The sequence below is a fragment of the Psilocybe cubensis genome, chromosome 5 (genome assembly GCF_017499595.1).
Source record: "Psilocybe cubensis strain MGC-MH-2018 chromosome 5, whole genome shotgun sequence".
In the NCBI taxonomy this organism is placed as follows: Eukaryota; Fungi; Basidiomycota; class Agaricomycetes; order Agaricales; family Agrocybaceae; genus Psilocybe; species Psilocybe cubensis.
Window position 1 is genome coordinate 3,369,842 of NC_063003.1, and position 12,272 is coordinate 3,382,113.

Below are 12,272 nucleotides of genomic sequence, written 5' to 3' on the forward strand. Positions count from 1 at the left end.
GCGTATCGGGTCAATTCAGAGGTACCGTGCAACTTGTGCAACTTGCTTCTCTCCACATACATCCCTGACCCCCCAATCAACACATTTAACACATACTCCACACTCCCCCCTCTTAGCTGTTACAAATGGCCTCCCAATTCAACAATTCCAACACTCTGCGCCTTGCTCTTGAGGCAGCGGATCTCGAACTCCGGAATGCAGTCAAGGGTGGAAATCTGGAAGGATTCATGAAATTGAACAATCGGAAGTTGGTACGTGGCATTTTTTTTTCTCCACCTCATGACTCTGATGTGTATACTATACTACGGTGCTTCTTTTTAGAAACAATTTATATTGTTGAGAAAGTCAAAGACCTTCCCCGATGCCTTTGTCAAGTTTGGTCCAGAATCATTTTTTTGGACTGTCACCATTGGGTACAAGGCAGCCTTGAAGAAAGGCACCCTCAATATTAAGGAGTTTACCGCCCAACATGCCCTAATTTTGGAGGAAGCCGCCAAAGTGCACGTCAACTCGGTCCCAAATCCGAGCGGTGATACACGCGCACACTCTTCTGATGCTAAGGATTACACCAATCAGGGAGCATCTCCCCCCCACTCTGGTGCGAATTCTCACTTTTTTGGTGCCCCACATCCCCCTCAATTCTTGATATGTGCACCGTGTTTCCGCTCAACAGGTACACCAGACCCTTCCTGCGCATCGGATGCAGTGCAATCCCATGCATCAGAGTCCCGCGTGTTGGGTGCATTACCCTATACTCCCGTATTGGGTGGCCCACCCACCTCTCTTGTGTCATCGGGTGCAGCACCACAATCCCGCATGTCCGATGCAGCACCTCAATCCCGCGTGTTGGGTGCAGCACCACAGTCCCGCGTATCGGATGCAGCACCGCAAACCCGCGTATTGGGTGCAGCACCGCAAACCCGCGTATCGGGTGCAGCACCGCAAACCCGCATGTCCGATGCAGCACCCCAATCCCGCGTGTCCGATGCAGCACCACAGTCCCGCATATCGGATGCAGCACCGCAAACCCGCGTATCGGGTGCAGCACCGCAAACCCGCATGGCGGGTGCAGCACCGCAGTCCCGCGTGTCGGGTGCAGCACCGCAAACCCGCGTGTCGGGTGAAGCACCACAGTCCCGCATGTCGGGTGTCCCTGCTGCCTCTCTTGCCTCGTCGGGTGCGGCTACTAATTCCCGTTCATTGGGTATGACAGTTAATTACCGCTCGCTGGGTGCACCTGCTACTGCAACACTGACATCCGGTATGTTTTGTTCACTACATCATTTTTTTAAAAAAAATTGTTAATGTTCCGAACAACTTAGTCAAACATACCCATACTGTTGAGCATGAACCCCAAAGCTCTGCATCAGGTATGACCACCGTGACGTTCTTTTTATACATTCCAATTCAGATTAACTATGCTTTCTCCAACTAGGCAGTTCTAAGCCTCAGTTGGCCACCAAAGCAACCAAGGCGTCAAAGTTGAAGTCAAAAGAAACTAAGGCAGCAGAGCCTTCCAACCCCCCTACTCGAAAAATCATCGATATCCACCACGATCTTGCTCTGGCGTCTTTTGAAATGCCCGACTCCCCTCATCATTCCTTCAAAAAATCTCAGGGAGGGCAATCACAAAAGGTGAAAATGCTAACCGAGGAATACAACCGCGCTGTCAAGGCATCCAGCTCCGGTGCATCGGGTGCTGTCGAAGCATCGGGTTCTGAGTATGAGGGGTCGGAGAGTGAAGAAGAAGAAGAAGAAGATCGGTCCAGTGGTCGCACAGGCTCGAAGCGGAAACGGCATGAAACACCACCACTGCCTGTGGTGGATGAGCTGCCCGAAGATGATACCCCCCGCATTCCGCATATGACTCCATGTGATAGGTGTAGAGACATGAAGATCACCTGCCATATTGGCACCAAGGCCGCTTGCTTTGAATGCAGCCACAGTAAGAAGGGTTGCTTTCGCAATAGTGTTTCTGTGACAGGTCGCAAGGCTAGAAATACTAATTTGCCAAAGCCTTCCCGGCAAGTAGGGAAGTCCAAGCGCACTACCCCCGCGGTGGTCCTTTCTGACTTGGAACCACTCAAGAAAAAGCCAAGAGCCGTTGCTCCAGCCTCTGGTTCTGCTCGTAGCTCTGCTACCAAGTCAAACGAGTTGACAACATTGCAAAACACACCTTTTTCAAACGGTATTTCACTTTTTCCCCCTTTGAAATTTTATATATGCTAATGTTTCTAATAGTCATTGAATTGAGTGATGATGAGAAGGCAAATGCCTCCATTCCCGTTCGCGTTGTCTCACATCCTGCCTCCACTGTCCCCTCACTCCCTTCTCGTATTGCTGCTCCCGCTGTCTCTTCACTCCCCCCTCGTGTTCTTGCTCCCGCAGCCTCCCCCGCTCATGTTCCCGCTCCCTCGCTCCCCCCTCGTGTTCCTGCTCCCGCAGCCTCCCCCGCTCATGTTCCCGCTCCCGCGCTCCCCGCTCACATTCCCACTCCCGCAGTCTCCTCACTTCCCGCCCTTGTTTCTGCTCCCGCTGTTCAAACTCCCACTTCCGTTGTCCCTCTCCCCTCTGCTCATGTCCCCACAACCACTCCCGCTGTCGCGTCATTGGCTCTATTGATCCAGGATCTGACTAGTAGGGTTTCCAGGATGGAGGTCAATCCAGCTACTACTGCACCTCCCCCCGATCTTAGCGGGCTTTCCTCACACCCGCTCATTGCACATCTTATTGAGCGACTGACTGTTATGGAAGATCGTTATGCCCATACCCGCCAGGAACTTATGGAGGTCAGCAGAGCGCATGAGGATTTAAAGGTTGAGTATCAGAGCTTATCACTACGGGTCGGGTCTAACCAGAAACTTGTCAACACTTCCGAAAACCTACTGCACAATGCACGAATGAAGATTTCAACTATGTCAAGGAGTATCAAGGAGTTAGATAACTCATATGCTATCCTCTTGGAACGTCTTGTGGATATGGAAAGGGCTGTTGACGAGTTTCAACAACAAGAAATCGAAGTGTCAAGGGATAACTTTGAGGAAGAAAGTGAGTATATTTCACCCTCTGCCTCCCATTCACCTACTCGCTCTGGGTCTCCGAGTGCCTCTTTTTCCTCTCCATCACCCGCCGCGTCACCTGCTGCACCACTTGCCTCACCCACTGCATCACGCACTGCTTCACCCGACCTTGTTGGCTCACCTGCTCCCACTTCACCCACTCCCGCTGCCTCACCCGCTCCCGCTGCCTCACCCGCTCCCGCTGCCTCACCCGCTCCCGCTGCCTCACCCGCTCCAGCTGCGTCACCCGCTCCCGCTGCGTCACCCGCTCCCACTGCGTCACCCGCTCCTCCCACGTCACCTGCTTCTCCTCCCGCTCCTCGACCCGCCGCTGTTGTCCCCCCCACAGTGTCACCCACTCACCCCGCCTCTCCCTCTTCCGCTCGTGATGGTTTAGCAACTTCTGCTACTGCATATCCACGGTTGAAGCGTTTGACAGGCACCAAGGACGGTATAGTGCATCATTACAAGTCGGATATGGACATTGATTCAGACTCGCCTGATGACAATGAGAATGGTGGTGACAAAAAGTCGGGTGTTAATAACAGCTTGGATGTAGCCTCCCCTTCTGTTTAGAATTGTGTAGTGGTTGATTGTGCAGGCTGGTTTTTTTTGTATCTCTATCAATATATTTTTCCTGCTTGCCCAAACTTTCTTATTGTGAAAACATGATACTAAGATACATAGAATATCTAATGGCTTCTTTGTCTTTGACGGCGTACCCGCTTTCCAGAGAGAATAAGGTCCTCATCTACCTCTCTATGCTTTCTTCGCACACCTGAACTTTCTGCTTGCTTATCTGCATGTGCTGGTATATGCAATGATGCCTCGATCTGCCGCGCCTCTTCCAATAAACGTCTTGACTCTTCAGCCTGTGCAATCTCATCGGGAGTGGTTGGCTTTTTTCTCGGACGTGGTTTGGGTCGGGAAGATTTGTTTTTGTTGGTATGCCGCCCAGGCTCCAGAATACTAACATCAAGCAATCCATTAGTACCAATCACTAGAGTTGGTGCTGTGGATGTGGGTGCGGGTGCGGGTGTGGGTGTGGGTGTGGGTGTGGGTGCATGTGCGTGTGCATGTGCGTGTGCGTGTGCGTGTGCATCTGCGGGTGCGGGTGCGGGTGCGGGTGCGGGTGCGGGTGCGGGTGCGTGTGTGGGTGCGTGTGCGGGTGCGGATGCAGGTGGTGCGGGTACAGGTGCGGGTGGTGCAGGTGCGGGCGTGGGCGCAGGTGCCGATGCAGGTGCAGGTGGTGTGGGTGCAGGTGCAGGTGGTGCGGGTGCAGGTGGTGTGGGTGTGGGTGCGGGTGGTGCGGGTGCGGGTGGTGCAGGTGCGGGTGCGGGTGCGGGTGCGGGTGTGTGAATTATAACTTGATTTGCTTGACTTTCATTCAACAAAACTGGGTCAATATCCTGCATATTGATCTTTGTGTGAGGTGGTGGAGGTGGTGCTTTTGAGGGCGCTTCTACTGGCTGAAAACTATCAAAGGACACCAATTGAGAAGCACCTTGCATGTCTTCAATGCGGAGTGGTGCAGATTCAAGAGGTGCGGGTTTCGTAGGTGCGGCAGTATTCTTCTTTTTAGCTGCTTTTTTTGGTTTTTTAGGTGGAACCCGGCGCTTCTCTGCATCAGATTGAAAGTCTTCGTCGGGGTAATTTGTTGGGGTAGTTTCATCCCCCTTCCTAAATTTTTTTACCTTGCGGAAGCGGAAGACCTGGCTGGGTGGAAATATTTCTTGTCGGGCGTAAATGTGGTCCATGATACGTCGGAGGTCATCTAAACTGACTGAGCGGGGTGCATTAAGGCGGACCTTTGGGGGTAAATATTCTGGTGAAATAAATGTTGACTGATATTCATGAAGAGCATTAAATGGTGCATGTTTAGAACGGCCATTGGTGGCTAAAACTACTCAATTGTTAGGCAAAGGTATCCCTTTTGAAGAAAATAATGACTGGCAACTCACAGTAGTTCTGCCCCATATACATACGATACAACTCTTCCAACTGTTCCTTGTTGTATTTACTTGCATCAAAGTTGGATGGCAAAAGCGGAAATCCGTCGGGATCTTGGTCAAGGATAGATATTTCAGTAGTGTTTTCATTGCGGGTCCCATTCCGTATTCTGTCTCTAGCATTTAACAACCCACGAACATATGTAGCAACCATCCTCTTCATTTGGGTGACTTCATCGGGCTTCTGGTCCTCAAACAGAGTGGAGACAACACCAAGTGTACTAGCAACTTGATCATGACTATCAAATTGGTGAGTGCATGTGTTTGAATGTGGAAAAACATGACTCACACTCGGACAGAGAGCTGGCCCGATTCATTGAGCCTTGCAACAAATGTTATATTCATCAAACCCATTTCTGCCCAATGAACAGTAGCAGCCTCATCAAGCCTCTTAAAAGCATATTTGTTCCCCCTCCTATAAATATTTTAGAGCTAGTGTACTGTTAAATATTAATGACTTACTTTAGTTTCTGCTCGTCCGTATACTCAACTGTATTCAATGTTTCCGCTTCCCTATCCAGAGCTCGTTTTTCTTGCGGAGTCATGCGGCTAATAATATTGCCCATCGCACGGGAGCGGGTTTCAAATGCCAAAGGTGTAGTACTGTCGGCATGTTCAAGTCCAAGGATTGAGGCAATTTCCTTATAGACATCGTCGGGTCGGGTTCGCCATAGCACAGTAGTACGCTTGTGCTTTTCCCCCTTGAGTTCAGCACCGGTTGGTTGAGGTGCTCTCCAATTATTCCGAATCCAACCAAGTAGCCGCTGGCAGTAATCGGAATTGGTAAATATTGTCAGGTAAGTAACCAATAGTAACATACCTTTGCCTCTTTTTGTGCAAATTCCTGAGTTGCAGACAGACGTCTACTTCCTGTCGTAACCCAAATATTAAATAGTTTAGGGAGAATCTTGCATACAACCTGTTTGCGTTCAAGATTAGATGTTGCCGCAAAATATTCTTCTTTGAAAGGGTCTATTTCCTTTCTCTCCAGACTATTGTACACCCTCTTGCGCCTATCGTGGGTCTGAAAAACATCTAGAACATCTTGCTCATCTATCTCCGACATGTTCTGGGCTGCTTATACCTTTTTATGGGGGTGTAAAGAATTCAGCTTAGCTAGAAGGTTTCCCTATTTATATTTTTCAGGCCTGTATGACAAATTTCACAACCTCCATTCAGGAATAAGATCCAATCGATTTCATGATAAGGAACCTAAGAGTCTTCACGTTTGTACTTTGTTCTGCTCTTTCTATTCCTTTTCTATGCCGTCACAGAGAACCAAAAGTTCAAGAAGATCCAAAAAGGGGACATTATATGAGGATGATGCTGATGCAGCAGACGCAGTAACATATGAAAATCGTACTCGTACAACAAGAACTGGAAGGACGGTTCCGGACTTGGTAAAAGGTATCAAAAAATGCAAGCTATTATTACAATCACTGACTTTCCTTGTTCCAGTCTCATTGGCAGTTCCACAGAGGCGTAATACAGGTGATCCATGGCATATAGACAATCAGGATACATCGGAAGGCTATGAAGGTGATTATGACATACACAACACTGATGACCACCGCGACGATGGAAGACCTGTAGACTCCAGACCTCGAAAGGTAATTTCAAAGTTTTAAATGGAGTTGCTGGCTTATCTTATACGTTAAAGACTCAAAGAGACTACATTCTGCAATTTGTGGAACGAGTGGATGATATACTTGGTGCATTGCTGAGTCGAGAAGCGCCGAGGGCGCTTAATGCACCATCCATCTGCACACAATGCCATAATGATTGCATCTCGGTATGGAGGTGTCGAGATTGCTCTATTCCATCTCTATTATGCAGACGGTGCATACGACATGAGCATCAGGTTAATCCAATGCATAGGATAGAGCGTTGGAATGGTGCCTATTTCCGATCAGCAGAGCTATGGGAGGTGGGATGTTATCTATTAATATCTCACCATTCTGCAGAATTTCCTCCTCTATGCGAATCTCTAACATTTCAAAAGCAACTTCTTGAGGAGTTGGAAGAGCGGAAAGACTTTGAAGAACAGGCTCTACTGCGCGTCGCACACCCGACATCTGAATCACCTTCATATCCTTCAAGATATGACAATGATATTTTTATGGATGATACTAAGGAGGACTCAGAACATACCCAAAATCCAGATGGCATTACAGATAATCAGTTTGAGGAGTATCTCAACCAGCTTCGGGAGGATCCATCAAATTTGGAGGGATTTGAAGATGTTGATGATGAAGCAGAGGTAGGTGATGCCGACTCCGATGTCCGATTCATGCCAGCATATCTTTCGCCACCAACGGTCGGGAATCGGGATCCCAACTCTACCTTCACTGGAAATGCCCCCTTTGCTGATGGGTTAAACAATTCCTATGTGCGAGTTGTGCATACTAATGGCCTTCATCATTTGGCTATGGTATCTTGCGTTTGCCATGGGTCGGGGCAGCTTCCTTTAGATCTCATGGCATGCCGATTGCTACCGACAAGTTTCCAGCAAATCCGCACACTATTTTCCGCACAATTATTAGATTATTTTCGACTCTCAAATTTAGAACTCAAGTCTTCTGCTTACCAGTTCTACTCCCTATTGCGACGTGTCACCAATCCGACTGCCCCGCATACCGTTGTCAATCTTTATAATGAATTTCGACGGATGTCCCGCTTATGGAGATGGATGAAAAAGTTAAAATGGGCAGGATTCGGAGGCCATAACGGCAAAAGTGCACTGTCGGTTGGGCGGGGAGAACTAGCCAATTTCTGCCCAGCATGTCCACAGCCTGGTGTCAATTTGAGTGCCAACTGGAAAGATGACCCCAATCGCTGGGTCTACAAGCGTGTTTTTGTAGCGGACGGAAACTTCAAAGCAGACCATGTCCGATCTAAAAAACCATCCCGCGATATATGGTTGTCGGAAGGTGGTGGAATGACACCCGATCGAATGGAGTATGGTGAATTTTTGAAATCCGCCATTGAAGCATTGACAGTAAGAGCTTTGTATTTGATAAATAACAGGTGGAATATCTAACTACCCTCTTCAGGGAGCACCATGTGAAAACACATTCCGGGCAATCCAAAATTCATTATTATCATCAAAATCCTGCGATGTTACAGGCATTGTGGGGGTTGCCTGTGCAAGGCATGGATGTTACGCCCCCAATTCACTTGTCGATCTTTTTAAAGGAGAGCAACAAAAGAATGTCGACTTTGCTCTTCTATCAGCATTAAAATCAACAGGTGTTGATCCCGACCAAGGCCTAGCGGTTATCTACGACATAATCTGTCAATATATCATTTATCTTCTCAAGCGTATTGGGCATCTACTCCCCAAAGGACTCAAAGTTGATCGGGCAATTGGCATGTTTCACGTACATGCTCATAAAGATGAATGTTTCTTTAGATATGCACCAACCTTCATTCCTGGTGCCGCTTGCGTCTGCGGAGAAATTTTGGAATCACTATGGGCGGATTTGAATCATATATCTCCCGCCGCCCGCACAGCAACTCTGGCGCACCGTGCAGAGTTGCTAGACGATCATGCTTCCGACTCTAATCACAAAAAGGCTCTTGGAATCACAAAATATCTCTGTCGTAGGCATGATGAGGCTGAAGAAAAACAAGAGCAGTATCGGGTAGCATTTGTAAACTTAACCCAAGGAGCTGACCCCGATGCAGTAAAGTTATGGAAACAACAAATTGAAGAAGCTGAGTCCAAGAGGTTGGTGGACCCAAAGGTTATGGATATATATGCAGCAAAAAGGCCTGGAACCTCCACAGTCACTCCCGATGCAGTTCCGCATCGACCTCTAAACCCGATTGAGTCATGGATACAATTTGCAGTAGTTGTGGAAGAAAGACAGTATGTGTTTAAATCAGTCTTGATTATTTATCATGGTGTTAATAGTTATACACACAGATTGGACATTCGGATGAGAGCCCGACGCCTTATTAACCATGATCGGCTTGCGGAACGTAACAAATTAATAAAGCTACGCGAAACTTTAAAAGCATTAATGGCTCAACTAAGCATTCTGCAAAATGATGCGGGAGTTCTTCCGACAGCTTCCAAAGGGAATGAAATACCCGAACAACTCTTTATAGATTGGGAGGATGAGGAAGACATTTTGGCGCCGGGATCGGGTTCAGCGGTGTATGAGCCTATTGACCTTCAAACAATATTCCTACCTTCTAATGGGAATGTGGACATCATTCATGCACCATCTGAAATACATGCTAGGATTTCACAAGCTCGAGGACACCTGAATCAAATTCGAGAACTTATTGCAGAGAGGTCATTTCAGTATTCCGATGTCATACGAAAGGGCCCACGAAAAGGTGTGCGTACACGAGGACAAGCGGCAGCAAAGGAGTTGAGGGAACGCATTTCACATCATGCACAAGCCTACTCACGATGTCGAGATTGCCTAGTTCAACTTGGTGCCGACAACAATATTCTTCGGGAGTTTCGGGTCCTCACCAAAGATGATGTCCGATCAAGTACCGCTGTTCTTAACCCGAACATACCAGGATCGACAAATTTCCGCTTGTCATGGATATGGTACTCAGTAAATCAACGGTTAGGTCCCCGATGGGTGCTGGATCCCGACGCTCCCGACAATGCCGATCCGAATTCTCTCGGCGATAACGCTGATCCGGCAACAGTGCTTGAATGTCAGTTAATTTCTCATATTGATTCTATTTTTGTTGAGCGCTAATTTCTATTAACCTTTCAGTTAAAAGAGTACATTGGTTAAGAGCCAGAGCTCACTTTCAACGATGGAAGGAGGAGAGTACATTGGTTAGGTATGAGATGCAATGGACCGTGACATATTTCTTACACAAGAGTGCAACCTGGAAGTCGGCTATCGAGGATAACCCGACAATTTTGCCGGGTGCAATAGCATATGCACATCGCAAAGCGCAAATGTGGCATCATTTGGCTTTGATATCAGATCGATCTTTTAGATCAGTAAATAAACATTACAAACCTTTGTAATTTGAAATTTTTGTCCTTAATCTGCAACCACCATGAGTGACTCCGAGTCATTTTTTGACCAACCCTTGATCACGATCAGACCGTTCAACCCCTTTGACATCCAAGTTGGGTCCCAAAAGGCCGAGCAGGTTTTGGCGCAAGGAATCATATATTGTGGTGCTTCTAGACTTCGCGAGGCTTTAATTCATATCATCGACGCCAGTCTGGACAACCATGGATGGATGCAACGTTGCCTTCAGGAAGAATTGGTGTGTTATCAGAAATGATCATCATCTTATCACTGATAAATCTCATGTACTCAATAGCACTACATTATGGCAGTTGTCGGTCAAGCATATGCAGTTGGTTGGGTGCTGGATATCCCATACATCCTTCGCCTTCTTTCCGAATCTCTTTTTGCATGTCTACCCGAAGAGTTTCCAATGGACTTTCACCCCGATCTTTTGCCCTCTTTGGCCGCGGATGACAATGACCAGGGTTTTGAGAAAGGTGTCAAAAAATACCTTTATGACTGGTGGACTCGTAATACCCCCCCAAGTCCCGAAAGAATGTTAAATCATCTTACCATTGGGAAAATCATGAAATTTCATGGTGAACAGTATGCTAAAAGTTTCCCCAAAGCAAAGGATTCCACCAAACCGCTGCCTCCCGCTGAGCCGAGTGGTATACGTCATGGGCAGCTGTCTACTCTTGATCCCCCTCCCGATGCCCCTGGTCAGACAAACTTTATTTATCCGACTCAGATTGTTCCCGACTCTAAACCCGGTGACATACACTGTGGTTGTTGTGCTAAATTCCGTAATCTTTCTGATGATCTGCTTGTTCAGTTCAGAGGTGTCAAGAATTTCTCTACATGTCTTGCCGATGTAGCCTCCAACCAAGTTGCTTGTATTTCGCGACGTGCAATGGGATTTTTCAAGCTCTACGAGCTTAGCCAGGAACTTGACGATGCTGCTATTGAGGGTGCGGCAACGTATGGACGCGACAACATCAAAACCCGCAAACCCGAAATACCCGCCGATTTGATGAATTCAAAGCAGACGCCCCCATCCGACAAGTGGACTTGGGGGAAATCTCTTACCATCAAAGATGTCCTCAGCATTTCCGAGGTCAGCAATCCGAAAGAACATACAGGATACGCAAAAAATCTCAAGGAAGGGCAAAAGGTTAAATATTCCACTGAAGACTCTTTGTCTCAGGTCGGCACCTTTGATTCTGCAGCCATATCCGCCGTCCAAACATTGCCTTCCGCCACATTCACCCAACCCGACTACTTCAAGTACGGTACCGAAGGGAGCCCGCCTTCCAGTGTCGGAGATTTTGCAGAAGTTGCAGATCAGGTCCCGCTTTCCAGCGTTGAAGATTTTACAGAAGCGGCGGATCCAGTCTCCAGTAATGGCAACTCCAGTGACTCCGAATCGGATAACGATATTATAAACCAAGCCGCAAACGACAACCTTTTTGGTTCCGAGTCGGATGACAGCTTGGATGCAGCATTAGGCCTTTTCGACGATGACAGCAGCACAAATGCGGGGTCGGATGACAACTTGGGCGGAACTTTGGACGAAGAAACAGGAAGGCAGTCAGATATTGCAGAAGATGAGGGTAGTGGCAGCGAGTTCCAGTCGGAGAGTGGTATGTAACTTTGTTATATCCTCAACAAATTCTTAGAATTCATAACGATGTACATGTTGAAACTACCCCGTTGCTAGCTGTGTCGGAACTGGAACAGAGTGGTTTGGTATTCACTCCTGCATACTTTGATAAATTTTTAGATGTTAACATGTTCAAGTTTGAGTAGTAGCATACTGTGTCTGTATGATCAAATTATATCATTTGTCTTCTATGTATGCTATGAAATCAAGTGAAATAAGAATGAACAGATCACATAATTTAGAAGTACAATGAACTAAATACAAGTTGAATGTGATAGCGGGTCCGATGCGCGCATTTCCAAGTGGTGCGCACAGCGTGTAAGCGCCGCGCGCGGCAGCGGCGGGTCGGAAACTCTCCGATGCGCGCGTTTCCAATGGGTGCGCATAGCCTGTAAGCGCCGCGCGCGGCAGCGGCGGGTCGGTAACTGTCCGATGCGCAGGTTTTCAATTGGTGCGCAGCGCCGCACGCGGCAGCGGCGGGTCGGAAACTCTCCGATGCGCGCGTTTCCAATGGGTGCGCATAGCGTGTAAGCGCCGCGCG

The 12,272-nt window shown here is 47.9% G+C and overlaps 4 protein-coding genes across 4 annotated transcripts; 3 read left to right on the plus strand and 1 right to left on the minus strand.

Annotated features, from left to right (window-relative positions):
- Positions 1–125: 125 nt before the first annotated feature.
- Positions 126–3,635, plus strand: JR316_0006504 (uncharacterized protein; the record flags this gene model as incomplete). The annotated part of the gene is made up of 5 exons (XM_047892250.1): positions 126–251; positions 322–1,261; positions 1,323–1,370; positions 1,436–2,188; positions 2,242–3,635. The coding sequence occupies 5 exons, from the start codon at positions 126–128 to the stop codon at positions 3,633–3,635; spliced, it is 3,261 nt and encodes a 1,086-aa protein (XP_047749599.1).
- Positions 3,636–3,751: 116 nt separating this feature from the next.
- Positions 3,752–6,134, minus strand: JR316_0006505 (uncharacterized protein; the record flags this gene model as incomplete). The annotated part of the gene is made up of 6 exons (XM_047892251.1): positions 3,752–4,028; positions 4,452–4,962; positions 5,021–5,307; positions 5,358–5,483; positions 5,531–5,832; positions 5,889–6,134. The coding sequence occupies 6 exons, from the start codon at positions 6,132–6,134 to the stop codon at positions 3,752–3,754; spliced, it is 1,749 nt and encodes a 582-aa protein (XP_047749600.1).
- A 196-nt stretch (positions 6,135–6,330) lies between these two features.
- On the plus strand, positions 6,331–9,834 carry JR316_0006506 (uncharacterized protein; the record flags this gene model as incomplete). The annotated part of the gene is made up of 6 exons (XM_047892252.1): positions 6,331–6,475; positions 6,578–6,678; positions 7,071–8,066; positions 8,122–8,939; positions 8,997–9,741; positions 9,814–9,834. 6 exons carry the CDS (start codon positions 6,331–6,333, stop codon positions 9,832–9,834), a joined length of 2,826 nt encoding a protein of 941 aa, XP_047749601.1.
- A 274-nt stretch (positions 9,835–10,108) lies between these two features.
- JR316_0006507 (uncharacterized protein) lies at positions 10,109–11,877 on the plus strand (the record flags this gene model as incomplete). Its single annotated transcript, XM_047892253.1, has 3 exons — positions 10,109–10,324; positions 10,382–11,715; positions 11,748–11,877. 3 exons carry the CDS (start codon positions 10,109–10,111, stop codon positions 11,875–11,877), a joined length of 1,680 nt encoding a protein of 559 aa, XP_047749602.1.
- Between the last annotated feature and the right edge of the window lie 395 nt (positions 11,878–12,272).